Source organism: Rhamphochromis longiceps, linkage group LG11 (assembly GCF_057381845.1).
Source record: "Rhamphochromis longiceps isolate RC_006_pf linkage group LG11, R_longiceps_female_GT1.1, whole genome shotgun sequence".
Lineage (NCBI taxonomy): Eukaryota > Metazoa > Chordata > Actinopteri > Cichliformes > Cichlidae > Rhamphochromis > Rhamphochromis longiceps.
The window spans coordinates 32292195-32315920 of NC_140567.1; the positions used below are offsets into that span (position 1 = coordinate 32292195).

At 42.1% G+C, this 23726-nt stretch overlaps 1 protein-coding gene across 1 annotated transcript; it reads right to left on the bottom strand.

The window, feature by feature from the left end:
- Window positions 1-2866: 2866 nt before the first annotated feature.
- onecutl (one cut domain, family member, like) lies at window positions 2867-13761 on the bottom strand. Its single transcript, XM_085423685.1, has 3 exons — window positions 13368-13761; window positions 11547-12924; window positions 2867-5224 (listed from the first exon to the last, which is right to left on the bottom strand). Exons 2-3 carry the CDS (start codon window positions 12589-12591, stop codon window positions 4914-4916), a joined length of 1356 nt encoding a protein of 451 aa, XP_085279811.1. The 5' UTR covers window positions 12592-12924; window positions 13368-13761; the 3' UTR covers window positions 2867-4913.
- Window positions 13762-23726: the final 9965 nt, after the last annotated feature.

Genomic DNA, 23726 nt, shown 5'->3' on the forward strand with positions numbered 1-23726 from the left:
TGGTTGAGTACTAAATTGTGCATGTTATACAGCATTTTCGTTAAACAAAAAGGACGTTTAAAAGGAAGCCTTGGTTTCGTAAGTGTGTTTTCTTGTTTTTGGACAAAATAAAAAATAAATCAGATTTCAGAGCAGCTATTGGTGTTGGCCTTTAAAACCCACATATCTTTCCTGCTAACATCTTGAACAAGGTCAGAATAAAGTCAACAGACTGCAGTGTTGGGTTACAAATGAGTCATTTTTATTTTTTTTAGTGCAACATCACAACAAACAATTTTCACATGAGGTATTCAAAGGGATTTTCTTTAGTTGTTGATACAAAATGTCCCACCATGATTGACGTTTAAAGTTTTGTATATCTTTTTTTAAAGCCTTTGGTTGGTTAGCCACATTCATTAGTAAGTCTAACACATGGACAAGAATGGCACAATAAAGCATGGTGGGTCGAGTCCAAGCTGGGGAAAGTCAGACTCAGTCAGATATTTCCCTCAGCTCTTTCCCGTTTAAAGCTTTTTGTATGGATCTTATTAATTCCTACTTACAACAGTGGGATTGAACAGTATTTCAACTACACTAAACATTTTGAAAAAAAAAACAGGTGGGAGGGGTGGCTTACAAATGTGGAAAAATAGCTTCTGTCTCCTCTGATCTTTTTTTTATGTTAGGATGAGTGCTTGATTTGGGGTTTTTTTTTTTCTATTACAGCAATTCGCATAATTCTAGCTTTTGGAAAACAAGGAACAGGCAACGTTGATTACAGCAAGATCCTCCTTGCTTGGATTGTCACCTCCTTCTTTTTTGGTCTTGAGAATGATTTTATTTATATACAGAACATGGATCAATGGGACACTAGCATACTCGACTTGAGCTTTGGCTGGACAGGGGGTTCCTTCAGCCCCTTCACAGATTGATTCCAGCACATTTGGTTTGAAGAAGTAAAAGGCATGAAGAAGAAGAGACGGATGAACAGACAAGATAGATAGATAGATAGACAGACACCCTGACAGAATGGATTCTTTGGTTAAGGAACATTTTTGCCACACAACATCTCACACAGTTGAGGTAGATGGGTAAAGTCTTCATGTACGCACACGGGAGAAGACAGGGACAGAGGGGGAGACACTGGGGTCAAAAGACTTTCATCTGAAGACACTGCTTCATGTCAGTTTCTCAGTTCCAGCTCAACATAATACTGATTTATGCAACATAAATAACCAGCACACGGAACCCCACTGGTGCTTTTTTGAATCCTCTGAGTGCTACGGTAGCTCTGATGAGGAACTGCTAAAACTACCTACATTACATAATGATTCAGCAGTTACTCATTGATCTTTGGTTGTTTTTTCGTTCAAACGTTATCAAAAACAGTACTTTTTTGGTCTTTTTAAATTTTTTATTCTGAAAGTATATGTCAGCTTTCAGTTCTGCTATTTCATTATTAACGCGCTCCTAAGAATTGCTCTGCAATGGCCTCGGCTGCCAGGCTTGTCTCAGGGTCAAGTTTCTAGAAAAGTCACTAGGGGGTGCCGCAGGCTAAAATGGCAATGCGGATCACCTGCAGCAGCCAACTGGATTCACTCCTCCCTCCCGCCTACCCTCTGTACAGAAAGGGAAGAGCTTCCCTGCTTGACACGGAGCAGAGGGTGGCTCAATACAAAAAGCACTGTCTCCATTTTAGACTCGCAGTCAGAGAGACAAAGAAAAACCTGAAAGGTGTCACCTCAGCTTTGATACAATGACAGCAGTGGGCAGAGATCAGCAGAAGAGCCTTCAAGCTCTTTTGTTTTTAATTTTTTCACCGCTGTACAGACACAGCCACACAACCCCACTGCCACCCCCCGTAGCTCTCAGCATGCTTACAATTGTTACTCATTAAAGTTTAATTCAGCTCTATGCCCCACTACTCCAACACCTCCTGTTCCTCAAACAACCCCCCCTCCTACTTCTCCGCACACACTGCTACCACCATCCTCATTCTGGACGATTCAGCCTCCTCTCTGATCTCCCCCCACCCCTTTTTGAATGCCCCCTAAAGCCCACAGGTCTGGCCAAGAGCAGACCCCAGACCAGATACCCAGAGAGGAGACGGGATGAAAAAAGCCTCCCCTTTGAAGTCCACGAAAAAGTCGATGGCCTCTTTCATGACCACCCGTCTTTCAAGTGCACGCTGTGAAGGGGGCCCCGGCAATCCGCCTCTTACAACGTTAAAGACAGAGAAAGGGAGAGAAAATGAGACAGGGAAAGAGTCAATGTTGAAAACGGCAAATCTAGCTTTGCCACACTTGGGCAGCATTTAGTCGAGAGTGAGAAAATTAAATCTTAGGTGACTTCTCCTGATTTCAGCACCCACTACTCAGAATGGAAAATCCAGGTAAGGAAGGAGGACCTAGAACAAATGCCAAAACTCCAAATGATTTGGAAAGATCCATGAAGCTCTTACAGGGTCAGGGACAAGCCCCACAAGCCTTACAACAAAATCTAAGACTTCTCAAACACTGAACTTTGGATGGCAGAGGGCATAGGTCATAAAACTAAAGAATCTTACAAAAGAAATTAAAGATTCCCAGAAAACGAGAATGGGAAAAACCTTCAAAAGACCTTAAAAACCACGGGTACATAAATCCAATTCCCCGGAAGATGAGGAACACCCTTTAAGAATCACATTGGACAGCAAACAAACCCAGAAAAAAACTCCAGTATCTCAATTCAAGTTGAGGAAAACACGGGAGGAGTCAGGAGTGAACCCTACTAAACGTCTTGGAACTGAGACAACTAGCAGAAGCCTTTGCGTGTGGTGGACGGTGAGATCACACTGAGAAGGACATAGACAGTAGTGTCTGCACTGCACTGGGGAAGGGGTTAGGTGAGGGAGATTGGGCGGGGTGGGGGGTCATAACCATGCATTTCCCCAGGCAGATGCACAGTACGCATGTTTGCGCGTGACCCCGAAGGACTTACGCAACATTAGACAGTGCTTTAAGTGGGTCCCCAGACACATTACGCACTCTGCCAGATGGCATTGGTCTGAACACAACTTTACAAGCAACTTGTGAGCCTATGGGATGCCACATCATCTTTGTTATTATTGTTATTGTCATTATTGGTAGTATTATTAATTATAAATATTATCACAACATTCAAACAAGCTTTGGCCTTGGCGTTAAGAGCTGACAGCAGAGACATTTGCAAGAGTAAAGAATTCCCCATAATTCTACAACAAAACAAAGAAAACAAAAAGGGCCAGGCCTTAAAGATAGAGAGATACTTAACATCACTGGGTGGGTCGGGCTGGATCCGGGTGGATCGGGTACTGGGTTTAGGGATTCAGGCCGTACATTCAGGGAGGCAATGTTAATCTTTGGTATTACGATGGGATTCTACAGCTAAAAGTGCCCATCACAAAAAGTTTTCAGTTTCACACAGACATACAGAGCATTGTTAAATAAATACTTACAGTATATAGATAGCATAAATAAATAAATAACCAAATAAATAAAGGAAAGAAAAAGGGAAACCAATAAATACACAAATGCAGTAATAAATATGTTGATCAGATCATTAATTGCATTTGAAAAGTTCTTGGTTTGATTCATCTATTGGCTATAAGGAGGCATGGTTAAAGCCATTCCTTTGTGGACCAAAAAAATGACCTTGTACGTCAGCAGGGCTGAAACAAACTGCCCCACACTTCCAACGTGTTACTATAAATAGAGCGATGTGCTTGAAATCTGTACAAAAACATTGGAAAGAATCACATTCCTCCATTTTCTAGACATCTGTAAAAAAAAGATTTTGTAATGGAGGAGTATACAGTTGTTTGGAAATGAGTGGAAAAAATACTACAATGTCACTATACATTGTGTCAGGTGTACCTCTTCTCCAGAGAGCCTTTGTGTTCAAATTGTTTTTGTTTTCGTTTTTTTTGTGTGTGTGTTTTGGTTTTTTTCTTTTTGATTTGGAGTCCAAAAAAATGGCTGTGGAGCTTTAATTTGGAAGCTCAGTGAGAGTCTTAAAGCTAGACGGTTGCACCAACAAGTCTGTTTCTGTGTCCTACTTGTGTTTATCGATTCTGTCCTGGCATACGGTGAGATGTGCCGCGATTCCCCCTTGAAAACTCTGATTCATTCGAGGTGGGACCGTCTTGACACAATACAGAAGAGGCTCCTGTTGATGGGAAATGATTGACAATTGGGAGTCACAGGCGCTACAGAACCCTCCTGATTATTCCAGGCTCCAAGCTTGGAACAACGCCATACAGTCCTGGGAACCATTACCATGGAAACACATGCTAAGAAAAGGGCATTCAGTTCTCCAAGAAAAAAAAAAGAGGACTTAAAAAAAATGCCTCTTCTTCCTCTTTCACCTTGATTCTGGAGGAATAAAGGGACTACAATAACATCGGGGAAGGATTAATGTCTTCGGATGATGGCGATCACTTGATTAGGAAGTTACACAATGAAGCTCTCCAGATGTGAGCAAACGACACCTCTTGATTCTTCACGTTTGGAGAGATGAGAAAAGATTTGAAGGTACACCAAAATATGCTTACTCCTGATTTGCAATACCCTCATTATCTCTAATCTACATAATCAAAATAATGCAATGAGATGGTGTCTATGTAAGGGTGTGACTCTTCTTTGAGTCAAATCATCTTTGCACCCTTGACTATACAGGCAAGACCTCACATCTTGCAATCATATCACTAAGCATTGCCCCTTCCTTTTCAAGGGAGCAATTAACTTTGGTTTGGGAAAAATGCTTCATCTTCATAAACTCATCTATAATAGCTGGCTCCATCTCTCCTTCTGATAACGAGGAGGACATTTATTACGGCTGATCTCTGCCTAGACCAGTCTATGTGCCCCCTTGCTCCCTCAGCGCCCTCCTCACCGCACCTCCGCGACGGTCTAGCATCACGCCGTGCTGCAGGACACTGCGGAGGAGGAAATGCTGGAGCCCGAGGAACCGGTGGAAGAAGGACGGCCCTCGTCTGCCCACTTGTTGAGGTTGCGTCGGCGGGCATTCATGAAGAAATTGCTGACAGTTGAGAGCTCCAGGCCCAGCTGCTGGGCAATGGTGACCTGGAGCTCTTTGGTTGGGCGGTGGTTCTCCCTGAAGATGGCCAGAAGCGTACGCCGCTGCAGGTCTGTGAACACCAGCCTGGTGCGCTTCGGGCCCTGGTTGCGCTCCAGCTTGTTCTGCTCCTGTTCCTTACGCTTGCAGGCTGCAGGCAGATGGATAAAAGATAAATTAAAAAAAGGAAAGGGGAAGCAGGTTAGCTAACAGACTGGCTGGCTAACTAGGACAAATGGATTAAGCTGTGGGAAAGTGGATTTGTTGAAAGAAAACAGATTAGCTAAGCAACTTTGATTAGTTAAAAGAGATGAATCAGCAACTTGTTTCACTGTGCAGTAAAGGAATCAAGATGTTCAACCTATCACATCTTATTACCAGTGAGCTGCTCTAAGCTGCTAGGGAGAAAAAAACATATAACTACATCCAGACCAAAGTCCTGAAGTCTTCCATGATGTTTTTCATTATTCCCTTTAATTACATTTTGGAAAATGGTCTAATTTTTTACATAGATATGGCCTGGAGACAAACTAAATCTGGTGTTGCACTGATAATGGCAATATCTTCCAAACAAAAATTGAATTCAAACACAAAAACAGATGTATATCAAATTTCTCCCCTTAAAAATTTGAAATATAACCTTTCATCACATCAAATGTCACGTTTTGTCCCTCTTAGACTCTCCCTTATTTAACATCCGTATATTTCTGCATCTTTAGTCCTCAGAAGATAAAAAGCTTTAGCAGCATTTGTCCAGTATCAAAGTTATCCAAATCCAATCTACAGTAACAGTTAAGTCTTCTGGTGATTCTTTTTTTAATCTAAGTCTTGCGTACAACAACCACAAAATAAAATCCCGGGGTCTGGGTTAAACACCACTCTAGCTGCGGCAGCCCGCCCAATTATATAATCGATATTTTCTCGCGAAAAAGTCTGAAATTTATTTTGAAGGGAAAAAAAAGAGTGCAAAGAACAGTTTTGTTTAGTGAGAGAGAAAAATAGCCTGATGCGTGTGGGCTGAGCTCAGATCCATTTTGAGAATCAGACGAGCATTTTGAATTCAGGCTGCATGTTCCTCTGCATATCCATCGCTGAACCTTTCACCTCTAACACGCTGTAATTCTGTATTTACAGGAAACACAACACCAACCTCTGCCTTTGTGTACCGAGCCAACTTCTCCTCCCTTCCCTCCCACCCTCCATCCCGCTCTTTTTCTCTAACCATCTCCCTCCACTTCCACTCTTTCCTTTCCCTTAGTGGACACTTCAACATCATTAGTTTCTCATAAAAGTCATTTACATGTGGCGGCAGTGAGTGAGTAATAATCACTTTAGGGGGAACTAATTTATTTTCTATTAAAGGCAGGTTACGTCAGGGGTGAGTGAAACAAGCAGAGTCGGCATTGCCCAGGGCATTTAGAAGCCTTAAGTGGGCTAAAACATATTTGGGAGAGTCGTGCAATTACCTAAATGCACACTTTTAAGAGGTTTCAATCAGCACTGTGCGGTTGCTGGGCGACTATTTTGCTGATGGTATCAAATGCATTTCTAAGTGTAAGCACACTGGTGTACGTGCACAAAAAACACAAAGACACAAATACACACACACAAATGAGCAAGGACAGATGGATTAGTGCCTATATAGAGAGTGGGCTTTTTTTCAGGGGGGGTATAAAATATGAATTCTTCTAATAGGTATGATATTAGATATGCATGTTATTTGGCATGTTGTGTCAGAAGCTTTCTCGATCTCAGAAAGATAAGATGCTGGGGTTACACATGCTCTTTGGGCTTTTTGAGCATTTAGCCAACCAAAACAGGCCTCAGTGTAACAAACGTGTCATTTTTATTGCAAGAAAAGAGAAACTCTTTCTTTCTTTTCGAGATTTAACACACACCATTTTTCAAGCAAGAGAGGAATAAGCTGTATTCGTGTTGAAGCTGGTTGAAATAATCCTGCTGCACAGGCAGATTTTTTTTTAACTTATATTAAGAAAACACAGAGAAATATGTATGGAGTTCTATTATTGACAAAAAAAATATGTGATTATATGGAGATTTCAGCTCGCAATAACCTTGAGATCCAATATTTCAAACCCTAACACATGGAGAAACACAACCCAACTCACGCTGCAAACATACATTATATAAAACACAGATGCTGCCTTTTGCTCTCACAACAGCACTGACGCGTCCAATTGATTGGCTCACAGTTTCCCATTGAGAAACATCTCACATACTGAGGGGTGCTGCTGATGTTAACTGTATGACTGTCTTTTCACTCTTCAAACGCACAGTGGCAAATTTCTCTCATTAGCAGAGCGTTTTAGGAAAAAGTGTGACCTCACCGCCATCTTTTTTTTCACAGAGTGCAATCACAACAGCAGAATTAGACGCAGGTCTAAAGGGTGTGTGTGTGTGTGTGTGTGTGTGTGTGTGTGTGTGTGTGTGTGTGTGTGTGTGTGTGTGTGTGTGTGTGTGTGTGTGTGTGTGTGTGTGTGTGTGTGTGTACTTCGCACCGTCTGGCTTTGATTGCTCTAACATCCAGCTGAGTTTCTGAAACTTAAGTACTCAACTGGACATGAATAAATTTCCCCATGAATTCCCTGTGAACATTCTCCTCTAAAATCATTATCTGAAGGAAGTGTTTTGACTCGGGGATGCACTCTTGTCAACTTGAGATTACAGGGGCCTGTTAGCTTTTAGGCATCCAGAGCTCGTTTGCATTTCTGAGAGTTATCGAACCACGTCTCATTAAAATCTGAACAGGCCGAGATGTCAGCAACATGTCAATATCACCACAAGTGAAATTATATATATATATATATATATATATATATATATATATATATATATATATATATATATATATATATATATATATATATATATATAGTATTTGTGCTGCATTCTTCATATGAGTTATACCATCACCACGGTCAATATTTCAGGGTTGGGGGTGTTGGGATGTGAGCTGCAGCTATGGAATGTATATACAGTGGTGCACTCTGAGCTCATGTAGTAATGAAAGGAATGACATGATAGTGCTGGCTAGCTCGCTTGTAGCGTGGATTTATGGCTCGTTGGAGGAGCTGCCGTGTCCTGCCGCTCTCCTCCTCCTCGCCGCCATCCTATCCTCAGCTCTCTCCCTTACTGACGATCATAACGCCGACCATTAAGTAAATGCTTCCTTATGCTGTAATCATGTGTAAAAGGCTCACAATTACCATGCTATAAATCCCCAGCACCGGGGCTACTCTTGGAGACATAAATATTCCCCTATAGGCTTCTTATGATCGTGGGAACAGCCCCTAATCATGATGTATGCCCCTGTCTCGTGTTGCTGAAACGTGATCGAAAGCCCTTTCCCTACCCCCTGGCGTCTCAGCCCCCCCCCCCCTCACAACCACCACCACTCCCCTCCCTGTCCTCTCCCTCCACACCCCCTCCACCCCCCACCCAGCCCCAGCCCACCCCCTGCTGATTTCTTGGGCCAGGGGCTGATAGAAATTATTGATTAAATCTGTGCAGCTCAGACTCCTCGACCCACAGAGGCTGGTTAACCCCTTCAGCGCCAGAGTGGGGGGAGCTGCAAGAGTCAGATAAAAAAAAAAAAACAACACAACACAACAAAAACAACAACCCTGTTTGTTTGATGTTGCACAGCTAAGGTCACGCCGGCCTGTTTGCAATTCCTGATATGCAAATGGAATTGGGTTTGACCTTTGAGCCTCGCTAGCAAAACGTGAACTGTACGCAGCGAGCGGTGGACAAGGCTTTGTGGCTTTCATTACTGTGGGGGTGGTGCGGACACTGGAGCTGACACGTAAACCGCATTGACCTTTCTTATTCATTTAGACCTTTAGTCAAGGGCTTCGGCCATCATCTTTAAAGTTATAGTCTCTGATCCCCCCTCCTTGACTTTAAGTGTCAGAGCAAGGCTGTGTGGTCTTTATCCTGCCTTCTTCTCTGACTAAATCCTGATTGCCTCCTCCACAGCCTGAGGTTGGGCTGGAGATGCATCTCATATACAGTGCAGTAATCCATACAGCACACACACAAGATACTGCAGATAAATCCCAGGGATCACAGCATTTTTACCAAAAGGTTTCTGCAAAAAAGACATATGAAAATACAAAATGGCAGCAACTAAATTCCACAATTACGGTGCGTCAAGCTTTGGAGAGAGCTCTGCAGCCCTCTATAGAAGAGACATTATGGAAATAACAGTGCTTCTGGCTGACACTAAAGGGCCTTCTATGTATTTAAGCAAGTGCTGCATTAAGGAGGATCATCTTAAAACTTGAGGCGTGAAGCAGAGAGCACTTGAGCTATCTTCAGACTGGGGAGCACAGGGCACCGCGCATTCTAATTCCAGTCTCGATTTGCCGATGCGGCCGAGGTGTGTGTGGGCAAAGCGTGCTGCTCTTTCCCATGGAAATCAATAGAGGCTTGTAATTAAACAAAAGGGGGTTGGCCAGGGGGGGGAAAACACAACAACCCCCTTCGGAAAGTAGGTTATGTAGAAAAGTGCCGAGCTGTCCAAATTGTGGCTTTGCCAAGAACTAAATATGCAATTTCAGAGAGTGTGAGAGCAGAGAGAGAGAGAGAGTAGGAGCATTGTCAAACATTAGTACGCTTCTCTGTGTAGGGACTTTTTTATGAGTCTGATTGATCGGCTGCTCGGACTTGGCGGTCTGACTCGTTAAAAATAATGTTTGTGTTTGTGACAATGAAGAAACAAGGATGCTGCACATAAAGAAAGAACGATGATTAAATCTGCTCCAAAGAACAAAGGGCTGATTTATCATGATGAAGATTTGCCTTTTCGTGGGGGAGATAATAGGTGTTTTGCGTACAAAGCATTCACACATCACGGGATGGGATTAATCAAACGGCGTTTGGGTCAAATTACAGAGCAAAACCCAAGATAACTAATCTTTAGAAAAGAGGTTTGGTTGTGATTGCGCTAACGTTTTGCTGAATGGAGGATGTACACATGTGCTCTCAGAGTTGAACAATCAAAGATCAATAATTGTGAAGGGATTGCAAGAGCGCACAATCATTACCTATGAACCCTATTGTGTTGCTCGGCTTAATCAGTCGAGCTGCCAACAGAAACGAAAGAAGCGGTGATCAAGTGGGGAGGCTCACACACACGTACAGCTCACAGACCCCCGCAGTGAGCCGACCACTTGCAGATACACACTCGTCTATGCTCATCTCATATTACTGCGTTCACTTGGATCTCTTTCTGTGCTGCGTGTATCAGATGGGTCTTAGGTCCCTGTGGAGGGACTACACTGTAACACGGCACTGTACGGCGTGCTGTCACGTCTTGAATCCACATCCCCAAAGAATATTAAATGGCAAGCAGCACACTGTAATGTGCCTTTAAAAAATAATACTAGTAATAATTAAAATTTGCCATGAAATCTGTATAAAAAGCAAGAAATAATTACAATGAAATATTATTATTATGATATTTATTTAACTGAAAAGATGTAGCAAATCATAGCAAAAGAAGAAAGCTGGTGTTCTACATTGGAAAAAACTTTCTTTCTTTTTTTTTTACTTTGTAACTAAATTCTATTAACTTTCAAAACTGTTGTCAAATTTTCCATATGACTGAGTGATTCTGCACTAATGACTACATGCACCTCACTTAAGCAGCAACATCTTCTTTTCCACATGTGAGAAACCTGGAAGGAGCTGCCTTAGAGCTGAACAACATCCGTATTTAGCCCCGCAGTAATTGCCTCAGTGACAACGTTGATAAAAGGTGTCTGGCAAAAGCTCAAGTCTAATTTGCATCAGTTACCTTGCCAACTCAACTTGAGTCAGGCGCTGAGCAGATATAAATCACTGCTGAAATTAATCAATCGCTTCAGAATGGCATATCTGCGCAAATTATTTTGTGGGCTCAAAAGCGATTAAATTGCCAATCGCTGCTCACACTGATCTTCATGGTTCATTTAAGAGGAGGGCAAATGTCTGTGGGTTTTTTTTTATTGTAGCTACTGTACAAATCAATAGGAACTGTTTGGGAGCAAAGTAAACAAAGGAACGGCACATATGGCCTGTTCTTGATCAAACTGACCTTAATGTGCTGCTAAGTTCTTATTACCCAGGCTGATGAGACAACAGACACAGCGGTTGTACATTCACAGCAGTGGGAAGGAGGGAAACATCAGTATGATGCTTTTGCTTTTACTCATGTACCAACCTGAGCTGCATACTGATTGCTGGAGAGGAGATTTTTTTTGGAAGACACGGAGAAGGGAGGCGTTTGGGGAAAACAAGGAGAGTGAGCGTGTCTGTTGTTGTGGTTTCTGTTTGAGCCTCTGTGTGTGTGTGTGTGTGTGTGTGTGTGTGTGTGTGTGTGTGTGTGTGTGTGTGTGTGTGTGTGTGTGTGTGTGTGTGTGTGTGTGTGTGTGTGTGTGGAAAAAATACAGAGTAAAGCCAGATCTTACCCTCCAGCCTGAGCGAGGCCATTCTTTGAAACTCCGGTTCCTGGAGCCAGCGGGACATCCTTTTAAAGGTCTCACGGCCAGACTTGAGCTTGCCCCAGGGCTTAGGGTTCCTCAGGAGGTCAGACAGTGTGCCCTGTGACCTACACAAAACCCTCTCAGCAAAGATGGCCTGGGGGATGCTGTACCTCTTCAGCTCAGTGATGATCCTTTGGGCCACATCCCTGGTGTTGATCTCCTCTCCAGTGCTGCCTCCACTGCCCTGTGAGCCCAGCAGCATGCCCTCGCTGGGTGAGGATGAAGCAGACGATGAAGAGTGCAGGTGGTCACCCATCTTGGTGGCCTGCTGGCTCGGGTGATGGTGTGGCTGGTAGTGCTGGCTATAGATGTGTGGGTGATGGCCTGGGGCATGCTGGTGAGTCTCCATTTTATTTAGCTGATGCCCCACTGAAACATCACCTCCTCCTAGGCCTGGCGGTGACATCTCTCGGCCAAAATCCGATGTTCGGCAGAAAAGGCTCCCTCCATGTACATCATAACCACCAGGGAGCATCTGACTGCCGTTACCATTAGGGCTGTTGCCCAGACTTCCGTAGCCATGCATGGAGGAACCCAGGCCTGATCCTGTGGATGGAGGCGACAGGCTTTGGGACATGGCCAGTTCCTTGCCATAAGGGTTGTAGAAGTTGGTGCTGAGGCCTCGATCCTCACGCATAAGGGTAAAGCTACCAATAACATTGCTGACAGGGAGACAGGGGTGATGGTGATGGTGGTGGTGGAACTTGTCGTCAAAGGGCTGCAGGGGGGTCAGGGTAGTGTATGTGCTGCCAGAGCTGGATGGGGAGTCGCCGCTGTAGCCCAGTGCTGACATGGAGTGATCGAAGCCTGGTGGACGGGGCTCAGGTTCCAGAGACATGGAGGAGCCCCCAAGGGAAGGCCTGGGGAAAGCAGCTGAAAGGTCCCGGGAGTGCAGCATAGCCCTGCCATCCTGGCTGTGAGCCAGATCAGAGTGGCTGTGGAGGGACATCTCCCCTAGACTCCCATCCATCGTTAATTTCAACAAATAAAGTTGTATTTCTTGCCGTGATGTGTGGCTGGTCTCCTCTTGTTATTGTTGTTGGACAACTGGGCCAACAGTCTGTAAGGTCTCTTGTTACACCAGACTATAGATTTATTGATTTGTGAATTAATTGATTTCCGGGCTTATAGGGTGTCTAATTAATTATCTGATAACGTTAAGTACTTCCTCAAACTCCCGGAAAACGAGATTGCAACAACATTAGGAGCTCTAACTGAGATTTTATTCTCGCTTGTGCATCAGCGCTCTGCTTGTCTCTTTGGTGCTCAGCTGGGTTCCTCGGCAAAAGCCTCGCTTTTGTGCCTGCGTGAGACAAGACAGGCGCTGTTATTCGCTTTATTTAAACTTCAGTCGTTACAGAGAAAAAATAAAGCAGCCCAGTGAGAGAAAATAAAATGTAGCCCAAACAACAACAAGAGCAACAAATAATTTAAAAAAATTAATTAAAAAGCACTTTTGTTTTTCTGCCACACACACTCCTCGGAAAGCGCCAGAAAACACAGATATCACTTTTCACTCCAACCTAATATTCTCTTGGAATGTAATATTTTTGCTCTTTTTGAATCTTATGCAAAGTTATGATACAGAAGCAGCCCACAGCGCGCATGCGAAGCGCTGTAAATGACCAGTTCCTTTGCATTTTCGCTCCACATGTAGGACACGTAAACTAACTATCACACATGGTGGCGATTCAGAAAATATATCACCACCACGTATTGGTTTTACAAAAACGTGCAAAATCCTACCTTTATTATCCACTTCTCAGAGCGCGTCCGCGACTCTTGTCCGTCCTGTGCATCTCTCCGACTCTGTCAGCGAGCAGCCTGCAGATTCACACAATTGGTCCGCTGCGCCCCGGGGTGTAACATTCACTAAAACCAGACACCACAAACCATCTGCGGTCACAAACGAGCCTCTCTCGGTCTTTCCGTCCTTGTTTTTCTCCCAGTCTTTGGTTTTCACTCCAAAAAATGTCCCGTTCTAGCCTCGTTTGTTGCTCTACACTAGCAGCTCTCTTCTTGTTCTTTCATTATCTCGTGAGATTTTCCTCCTCCTCCTCCTCTTCCCTCTGCCTGCCACTTCATCGATCTCACCACCAACTCTTTCTCCTTCTCCTCCTCCTCCTCCTCCCCCTTGCTCACATTGACTCTCTGCTTTCAGTGCGTCACGGCCTTAAAAATCTGACAGATGTGCGATGAAATTCCTACTCCAATTAACCCTTTCTCTCCGGGGGGAGGAGGGGAGAGGGTGTGGGTGTGACGAGGCGGGGGAAGCGTTGAGGTGGAGATGCTCTCTTTCTCATAACCCCACAGGTTAAGCCTTCTTCAGCTGATTGCAAGCACAACTTATGAATTATGTGCGCACAGCCTGGTCATTCTGCTGCGCTCGCCTGTTTATCGCGTCTGATCAATTGATTTCACTGGCTGCAGCTAATGTCATTCTGTCCTTTTTATGTAACAAGTAATGCTGTTGCTCCTTTTGTCAGTATGAAATAATATATCACGAAGACGGAAAGAGACCACGCTAGCTAACACGCGAGCCTTTTGTTTTTGAAATTATTATTAATGCTATTTTCATTTATTAATGTCATGATTTTGTCAAAGGTTGTGCTTTCCCCCCTAATATAATTTCAAGTATATGTGCAGAACAGGAGGCCCTTTTAGTGAATATGTAGTTATATGAGTCACTTCACTAACTGAGGGGAAAAATAGAAATAAATATAAAAAAATAGAAATAAATAAATAATATAAACATATCTCATTTAGCAGTGTGTTGTGTATAAAATTCAACCCATGCCACAATTTATTTGTTTTTATTATTTTCTTTATAAACTATTAATAGAAAATGATTTGTGCTTTTGGTCTTAATATCTTGTGTTGGTTTAATGTAAATCCTACCTCTCAGGAAAACAATGGTGTCAAGTGGCGCTCGTGTTTTGCTCAGCTCTTAATCAGCACTCAGCACGCGCCTCCATTCACTCACACTGCCAACACTTCAATCTGGAAAGTCCCTAAAGAAGATCAATGCGACCCTTTTTTCCAGAAGCCCCACGACCTGCTGCTGTCGCAGCACCACGTAGACACATATAATGCAGGCCCGGAATACGGAGAGCGCGTGCGTGTGTAAATTTAGCATCTTACAATACCTGGTTTTCTGTTTGTTTTGTGTTTTGTTTGTTTTTTAGTTTATTCTCGTTTTGTGTGTGGGAGCGCGCTAATGCGCGCCTGCATACATGGCTCTGTGCACTTATGGTGTGGCTTGTGCAACTTGTGTGTTTACATGAGAGTGCCTGCATGCGCATACAATATGCGCAAATTACATCTGGTCTGTGTGGCGAGACCTGAGCGTGCATGTTTGCGCGCGAATCGGCCTCAGAGAGAAACAGGGAGACAGACAGAAGCAGGGAGGCAGAGCGCATACTAATCATATCTGTCTGTCAGTTTAATTTTCAGAGATGAGCAGTTCTGGCGTTTGGAAACAGCGAAGCGGTGCGCGGTGTGGGACCGCGGGCTTCCTGGAGCAGATGCTGCCCTATCGATCCGCCCCGCGCACAGCAAGCACGAAGGGATGCGTGTATGGATGGCAAGTAGCTGGAGGTAAAAATGGTCAACGGCTACAGAACGAAAATAAAAGGTCCTCTCGGAGGTCGGGGTGAAAGTTCACCTGCTGTGGCTGGAAAACCCGAGAAAGCAGGCCGACACCCGAGCTGCAAAACGCCCCAACTTTTACGCAGCGGGCCTAGAGGGGAAACTGACACACAGCAGGATGTTCAGGGTGTGGGTTTGTCAACACTGGGTTTTGAAGTTAGCCACATACAGTCATAACAATGCTGAAAAAGCCTCATATTTCTGTCTTATGCCTAATGAGTTCTGATGAAAAAATGCATTTCTATCCACCTGATTTATCTGATTTATTCAAGCTTCAAATCTTTTGATCACAGATAATAAGCGTATTTCCATTTTAGGCATTTAGCTGATGCTCTGAGAGTCACTTTCCTCACAATGAGAGCGGCAGCAGGATCAGCAACACTGCAGCCAAAACATTTACATTTCAGCCATTTAGCTGATGCCCTCAGAAGGACTTGGGAAAAGAAACGGTGGATGCCCAACTTCCCCATTACAATACAGGCAATAAATATACCGAAGGATGCTCTGTTTGAGTATTAACTGCAGCTCTTATCAAAGGAAGGCCTGCTTTATAGATACGGTGGGTGGGGAAAGACTTTTTAATCTAAATCCAATGCTGAGCCTTTTTAGATTGCAACCGTTTAGCTGAAGTTTCATTAAAGACACATATGACTGCAGTCCTCCATCGCCAATAAAACAAACATGCAATAGCAGGAAGGTCAGGGGGTCAAAGGACATTGTCCTGACCTTAAAATGACCATGCATGCAGCAGAAAATAAACAGAATCAGTCAAAGGAACAGAAGCGGCTGATTTTCTGTTGCACTGATTAAGGACGGTGTGAGAGAGAGAGACAGCTTCTCCCGAGCAGATGAATTTCCAGCATCTGGCTTGTCAAGATTCATAAATTCATATTTTATTAGGAAAAAAAATGTCTGCAGATATGGACGTGCTATGAATGCTGGACACGACGGCCTGCAAACATCCACCACACTGATCTGTAGGAGAAAAATACAGCAACGTTTTTGTTTTCATCCTGCAACTTACACTCCCTTCTCAAATCTTCTGGTTAATCACCGAGTAAACGTGATCACTTATGGGTAAATCATAATGGATGAAGCGCACGCGCAGGGTTGCAGTTTTGAATGAGATATTGACGCTCTCTTTGCAGCCGTGAAAAAGAAAAAAAATAAGCACCCAAATTGACGATTTTATGCAGCCTGTTTCAGGGAAAAGGAATTTATTCTGAAGAATTAAACGACAAAAAGCAGCATCCTTCTCATTCTGGTGACTTAAGTCATGAGATTTTGCCTGTTCAGTTGCAAACATAGACATTAATATATATTTCATATATTCATGCATCCTTAAAAATCTCTTGTTGATGATGAGGTGGAAGATTCAAGGTTTCATTCTCATATTAGATTAGTTTGTTTTCATCTCATCTACACACCCATGCGTCATTTAATCACGCAAGCGCACATACACGCGCGCGCGCGATAATGGCTGGTATATGTGGCATCTACAATCTTGAGTGTTGCGTGGGTGTGTAAACACTTCAGCTCGCAGCACGCATACGCTACACAATGAACACAAAACACAAGTTGATTTTCAAGTTATTTATTGTCATATGTAAGAAAACTTACAGAACAGTTAATATTCCCCCATGTCTTATTTTGAAAGAAAAATATACAGTGGACAAGTTTTCATCTTTTTTGTGACAAAAAACAACTTCATAAACACGCGTACTGGAAACAAAGTTCATCAGGGATATTACAAAAAAAAGCTTCAGGTGTGAAAAGCTCAGTTTTCATACCTGAAGTTTCCATCAGTAATGTTGGTTTTGTTCATCACATTCACACATATACATTCATCAAGTCTAACTTTCTCACTCATTTCACCGCCCCCCGTTACCTGTCACTTCTATTTTGCTTGACAATGACAATGTGCCATGAAGGGTTTGCTATAAACGTCGCACATTTATTTACAACTAGTTTATATATGATCCAAACTAAAACCATGTGAGACAAATATGTGGGAGTGGGGGATTTTCTATGTGATGGAAATCATTAGAAAAGGGCGACCGTGAAAAAACAAATATCACCTGTTCCTCTGCAAGACACGCAAATATGGCTTTCACGAGACGATTAAAAAAATCACAACTACAGTTGTTAATAAAGTAATAAATTCCTTATGCTGCCAAAGATGGTTTTTATTATTAGATACCTGGCATTATTTACCAGCGGAAATATTTAAAAAGAAAAATAATAATAATAATGGTTTTTCCATATGTAGACAAAAAACTATCTATTAAATTGACTTCAGAAATTTTGGTAGCACTGTTATTTGATTTTTTTGTGTCAGATAGAAGTTTTAAAGCAGACATTTAAAACTTATTAATCAAACTTTGACGTTTTTGTGCCGACTGAGACTTCGTTTTAATGCTCTTGTCATGCACATCTTTAGACTGACTTTGTAAAGAGTTAACAAATGTAATTAAAGCAACAACTTTCCTTATATTATTTTCTAAAAATGTTTATTATTTAACCGGTTTTTACTAAGGTGCCTGACAATGTTTGTATTTTTTAAAGCACATAATAACTAAGTTATAACTTGAAAACTAGAAAAGACAAAGGGAAAAAATTAATAAATAAAATGTAACAATTTGCGTCTGCAAAATAAACAAACAAAAACATTTAATTTTGACATCACACGAGCTCAGTGAAATTTACCCTGTTATAATTTACAAATAAAACTTTCACTAGTGAATAATAATATTTTATCACTTTGACAGTGCGCTGTTTTTCTCTTCCTTTGCCCCTGTTGTTGCCTTTTCTCCCCTTTCCCATCCCTAGCTGATCGATAGAATCAATTATTACCACGAGACCTGGCGTTACACAGATCACAATGTGAATAATCAATAACTAAATAAGTATGGCTAGATGAGACCTGAATGGGAAGAAAATGAACAAAATATACCTGATGATAATAATGGTAGAAATGAGCACAGATGTAACCACCATATTGACTCAACACATTTAGCTGGTTATCAGACAAGCTGAATGAATGACGCACTCATTAACCTGCAAGACTGATTCTGCGCAACATACATGTGGCTCATTATGAAGTTAAAAATGATTTCAGCATTTGATCTGTTCACCAATATGAGAAAATGTGATCAATATGATGCTGGGTGATCCTTTTATGGCCTTTTCACATACGCTGTTTTAAGGGGGGTTGAAACAAACAAGAATAAGCTGCAGGCAAATATGTTTTCATGATGCAGGCCTACAATTTATCAGTGTATGGCCTGATAAAAAAAAACACACACACACACAAACACACACACTGTTAACTGAATATGAACACTCGATTTCACACTAAATATTACAGCAAAATGAATAAAGCCTAATATTATACTATATTATTTATAATAGATATTTATTCTCACACCATATTCAGCGGTGGTTAAGTTAGCCTACAGCTCAAAACAGATGCCTCACGCTATAGAAATATGTTTAACAAAAAAAAAAAAACCCTAAATAAATAAATAAAAATCTATTTTTTCGACACAGAGTGGAGTCCACCTGGCCCCATCCTCCATCAGGTCGAAAATGTAAAATAGCCTACTGGAGCTGCTGCTGGAAAGTTTGAGCAAGTGAATGAATGATAATCACATTATTTTCGTCTATTATTTGCAGGTTTAGTTGCAGTAATGATCGTGTACGCCGTGATGTGGAACTTGACTTCGCAGCGTGAATAATGTTATTATCGATCATATCTGGATTAATGCAAATTCACTCGTTTAATTCACTGAGTTCGCCTCCTGTGCTCACGAGCCAATAATGCACTACAGAAAAGAAAAAAATCTACAAAACTTGCAAAAAGCAAAGAAAACATGAGGAGAAATTAAATGATTTCATTTGTTATATTTTCCCTTCGAACAGCATATCAAGGTGTTTAAAACATCTCTCGGACTTTTTATAATTTTTATTTATTTATGGGAAGATAAAAGCTTTTATTTTGTGAAGTTGTAAGGGATAAAGTGTAGGTGTGTGCGTGTGTTTGTGTGTGTGTGTGAGCGCACATCAGTTAATATCGATCCGTCCATTTTAAACAGCCTCCTATTTGCCCTACAACTATTTTTCATATAAAATGCAAATATGTCCCTCTGTAATTGGCTCTGCATTCTTTATGTAAATGAAATTATCTGCTGGCCCCCGTCCGCGAGGGGAGAAAAGAAAAAGTGTTTATGCAAAATGGAGCTCAAGGGGGTGCAAAGGTCGATAAGTTGCAACTTGTCTGAGTTTATTCCCTCCCCCCCCCCCTTCTCTGTGCATGTGTCTATTTCTGAGTCAGTGCTCATTACAAGTTCGTAAAAGTTAAACAATTAGCGCTTTCCAATGTTAGTCGGGGAGCATGTGGAAGTAAACGAAGCCCTGCACTCAGACGTTTTCACCAAGTTTTGAAAAATGATTTAAATTTGGTGCTTTAACTGTGCAGGTCGGTCAGAAATTATGTTTTCATGTTCATCACCTTATACTGAGACAAATATGTTAAATTGTAACTGTGTTTTACATCTACAAATTTTTTTTTGTCTAAGCTTTAATTGCATATAGGTGTTGTTGCTGAAAGTGCAGGGGTTTAGTAATAATTAATCCAATTTATTTTTCTGGGGCTTGAGTGTTAAGTGGAGGCCAATAAGATGTCACATGAATGTACATGAATATCATTTGCAAAATTAATCAAACCCACTCACACTTACCCCCCCCCCCCCAAAAAAAAGGAAAAAAGAAGAAAAAAATAACATTTGTAGGGGGAAAGGACTGTGAAGGTCATTTTCAACCCTTTTCCCTTCCAATAAAAAATAAAATAATATACTTTAGTAATTAGGCAACCAAATAATGTTAAAAAAAAAGAGTTTGGTCTCAGTCAGTGGATTTGTTTTGTTGTCATTTTCCACTTGTTTTCTGATTGGAGATCAGATTAATGCCAGGGCCGAGAGACACATACTTTGAGTGAATTTTAAAAAGATTCCACACAAAGATCACGCATGCTAAAGAAAAACAAGACGCAAGAACAACACATGGCCTAATGTATAATACACACATGCATTTCTGGGCCTGGATTGTTAGCACTGCAAGCTGCAGGTATACATTCACAGCAACACTGCACAAAATACACATTACCGAAAATGTCACCATATTACTGTATGCGGCAAACAGCCTGAGCTATTTTTCTAAATGAGACAACATGCACATGTCCATTTCTAATGAGAGTCGGCTCCCTGGTGAAACACTGAAACCCACGTTCTTCTCTTACATGCAAAATTACTGAGAAACAAGCAGACACACCAACTCAAATGCCTCCACACAAACATACACATAAACAAGTTTGCATCCTGTTTTTCATCCCTCCCTCTCTTCCTCCATCTTGCCCTTCACACCTTCTGGTCCCTATCGGAATAAAACACGCCCTTTCTCAGGCAACCTTGGTGTGCATCTTAAGAAATCCCTTGTTGCATGCTGCTTAACATGGTCACTAACAGATAAAAATACCTTTTAAAAAGCATCTACATATTGATCACATAAAAACTCGCAGCTATTTTCGGCTGCGGTAATGCATGCGTTTGCCAAGGCCTGTCAGTCTCTAAGGGTGTGTGAGTGTGTGTCTACGCTAGCTTTCAGGTGTGTGTGTATAAGCTTGTGAGAGTGTGTGTGGGTGTAAAAGTGTGTGTCTACCAGCTGAAAACTGTGTGTCAGCCTATCCAGCCAGTGTAACTTGGTGGGGGATCAAAGGCAGCAGGGTTTCTCTCTTTTTCCTGGTTTTTCCAGTCAGGTTCCCCCCCACCACCACCCCCCCCCCTCCCTTTTACTTCCACCCCCTCACCACTGCCACCACCTCCTCCTCTTCCTCACCCTCCTCCTCTTCTCTTGCATCCGCTCCTCGCTTCCCTCTCTCCTCCTCTTCCCAATTATTCCCTGATTTTCCTTCCCTGCTCGGCTGTTAAATCCACTCTGCATCCTTTTCTTTTCCCCGGCATCGGCTGCTGCTTCCTCTCCGTCCATCCGAGCTGAGGGAAGGAGTGCGTGTGTGTGTGCAGCCTCATCTGCCTCTCTTTCACTCCCTCTCCCTCTCTCTCTCTCTTTAATCAGCATGTTAATAAGAAAGGTAACTAATCAATACATTCAATGGCCTGGCTTGGCGATTGATACGATCTCCATCCACCTCCCCCTCGCTCTGTGCTGCTAAACACACACGCACACATACGGATCAACACGCACACACGGACACACAACTGCAGGACTCTCTTGGGTGCAGAGGCCCTTAATGGTAATTTATTCAAGTCATTTTATTTAGAAGGCACATTAATAAACAGCAAAGCCTGACCTAAAATTATGTCAAAACTCTTCTCATGTGTGAGTAATCAGATGTTGGGACGTACACTGATAGTGATTCGAGTGCAGCTGACAAAGAAGTTAAAGAAATGCTCAAATACCTTTGATGCAGGACTTTTTTTTGTAGAATCATTTGGTTGTTAAGAGTGAGGCCTTTTGCTAGTCTCAGAGTCACATTAGTGATTGTGACAGATAAATTCAGGTTAGAGGGTCAGCTCAAAGCAGTGACTTTTAGAGTCATAGCCCTTTTGCCTGATCCTTAAACAAACTAACTCAGACAGTAAAGTTGAGCTGCACTGCTATAAACACACATAACATGCACTCAGCCGCACCCCAAGCCCCACACTCGGTGCTATCAAACACTATTCTTCCACCTGTAAATTAACTCTTCAGACATATGCTTTTGGAGCGTACAGAGTGATGGTGGATGAGAAAATGGTCATGCATATCATAATTTTTTTAAAGGCTGGTTATACATGCACCAAGCAAAGCTGTTCTTTTAATAAGAAAAAGCCCTGATCACGTATCAGCAATTTGGAGGTAAAGTCAAAAGACCTGTTATGTCAATCAATTCTGAAAGAGCAGCTGTTCTGATTTTTCACCATGAAACCTGGCATGAACTCCCAAATACACGCCATACAAACAAGCATCGTCATTTTAAAATCAGTACAAGCATTCTGATCAAGTTGACTAAACTGAAAGCAATTCAATCGTTACATTAAAGTTACAGTGATCTACATGACAAAACACGAGAGTGTGTAACTTTCTCCTGATGAAAGGGGAAAAAAATGCTTTGGAAAACATTCACAGCTGTAGGCAGGTGGACTGAACTGTAGGACTGAATGCTTCTCAAAGACGAGATTGGAATAGAAAAAAAAGGTTTTAGGCAGATAATTTAAAACATTTAGCTTGTATTGAACTTTTCATGCTTTTCACTTATTACAGTTTTTGAGTTTTGAAGCTTTAAGGTACCAATCTCTCCTAATAAATGGCTGCCTTTATATCCAGCACTGTACTTTTGCTCTGTTCCATTTGTTCTCATCTTTAACTCTGTCTCCAGCCACCAAGCCCTAAATTCTCCCATTTAAAAAAAAGTCAGTTGCCAGTTGCTGTTAAAGGTATGTGGATATTTGGCCAGGGAGGTCCATGCATCCCTTTAGGGCACAAGATAGTTTGAAATCACAAGGGAAGGGAATATTTAAGAGCTGAATACTCACACAGCTTAGGGCTGCAAACAGAGAAACATCTCGCCTTATACCAAAGCAAACATCCACTTCTATCTCCCTGTCTCTCTCCCCAATATTATTAATAGATAGCAGGAAGGAAAATACACAAGCGCGCACACAAAGACACATAAGTCCTCCCTCCTCAGGATATGGAACTCCAACAGACATGAAAAAACTCAGGCTCCTTCTGAGGAGGACATTAGAGGCATGGCACAGGATGAAGGGAAATCCTTCATACAGGAACAACACAGGCAACTGCAAGAATGCAAGGTGGCCTTTCAGGGCTGACTGAATGGGTTTCTCCCCATGACCCTCACCCCGACACACACACAAGTACACACACAAACCTCCCACCCCCTTCTGTGCTGCTTTTTTGCCTTCTGGTAACTTCTGTCTCAGTGCAAAGCTTACAGTGTGAGGTAGATCCTTTTACATTTGTCTCCCAGTTTATCCCCCCACCCCTCCACCCCCCGTGCTTCTTCTTTTCCTCCTCCTCCTACTTCTGCTTCTTCTTCTTCTTCTCTTTTACCTCCATATCATTTTTCACTCGCGCAGTGGAACAATCGATATGTAGAAAAGCGTTACGGTATCATGTATCATTGTGGAATATGTGATATAGATTATGGTCAGTTCATGTTTACAGTATTTTTCTTTTGTACTGTTTGCCATTTGTGTGTAGCCTGCATTTGACGAAGATTTATAATGCTTTTAAATTGAAGCTTTCGCTGACTGATTATTTAAAACAGAAGACTATATAAGTAAAAACACATGTTCATGTAAGATGTCTTATCATAAACCACAGTTGGAATAAAAAGCTGTAAAACATTCTACTTGCACGCCTATAATCAGTCTGCAGAAA

Excerpts from the sequence above, each read along its gene's own strand:
- onecutl (XM_085423685.1), bottom strand. The coding sequence starts at position 12,591 with ATGGATGGGAGTCTAGGGGAGATGTCCCTCCACAGCCACTCTGATCTG. Across the intron at positions 5,225-11,546 it reads GGCCTCGCTCAGGCTGGAGG|CCTGCAAGCGTAAGGAACAG; the intron begins GTAAGATCTGGC and ends ATCTGCCTGCAG.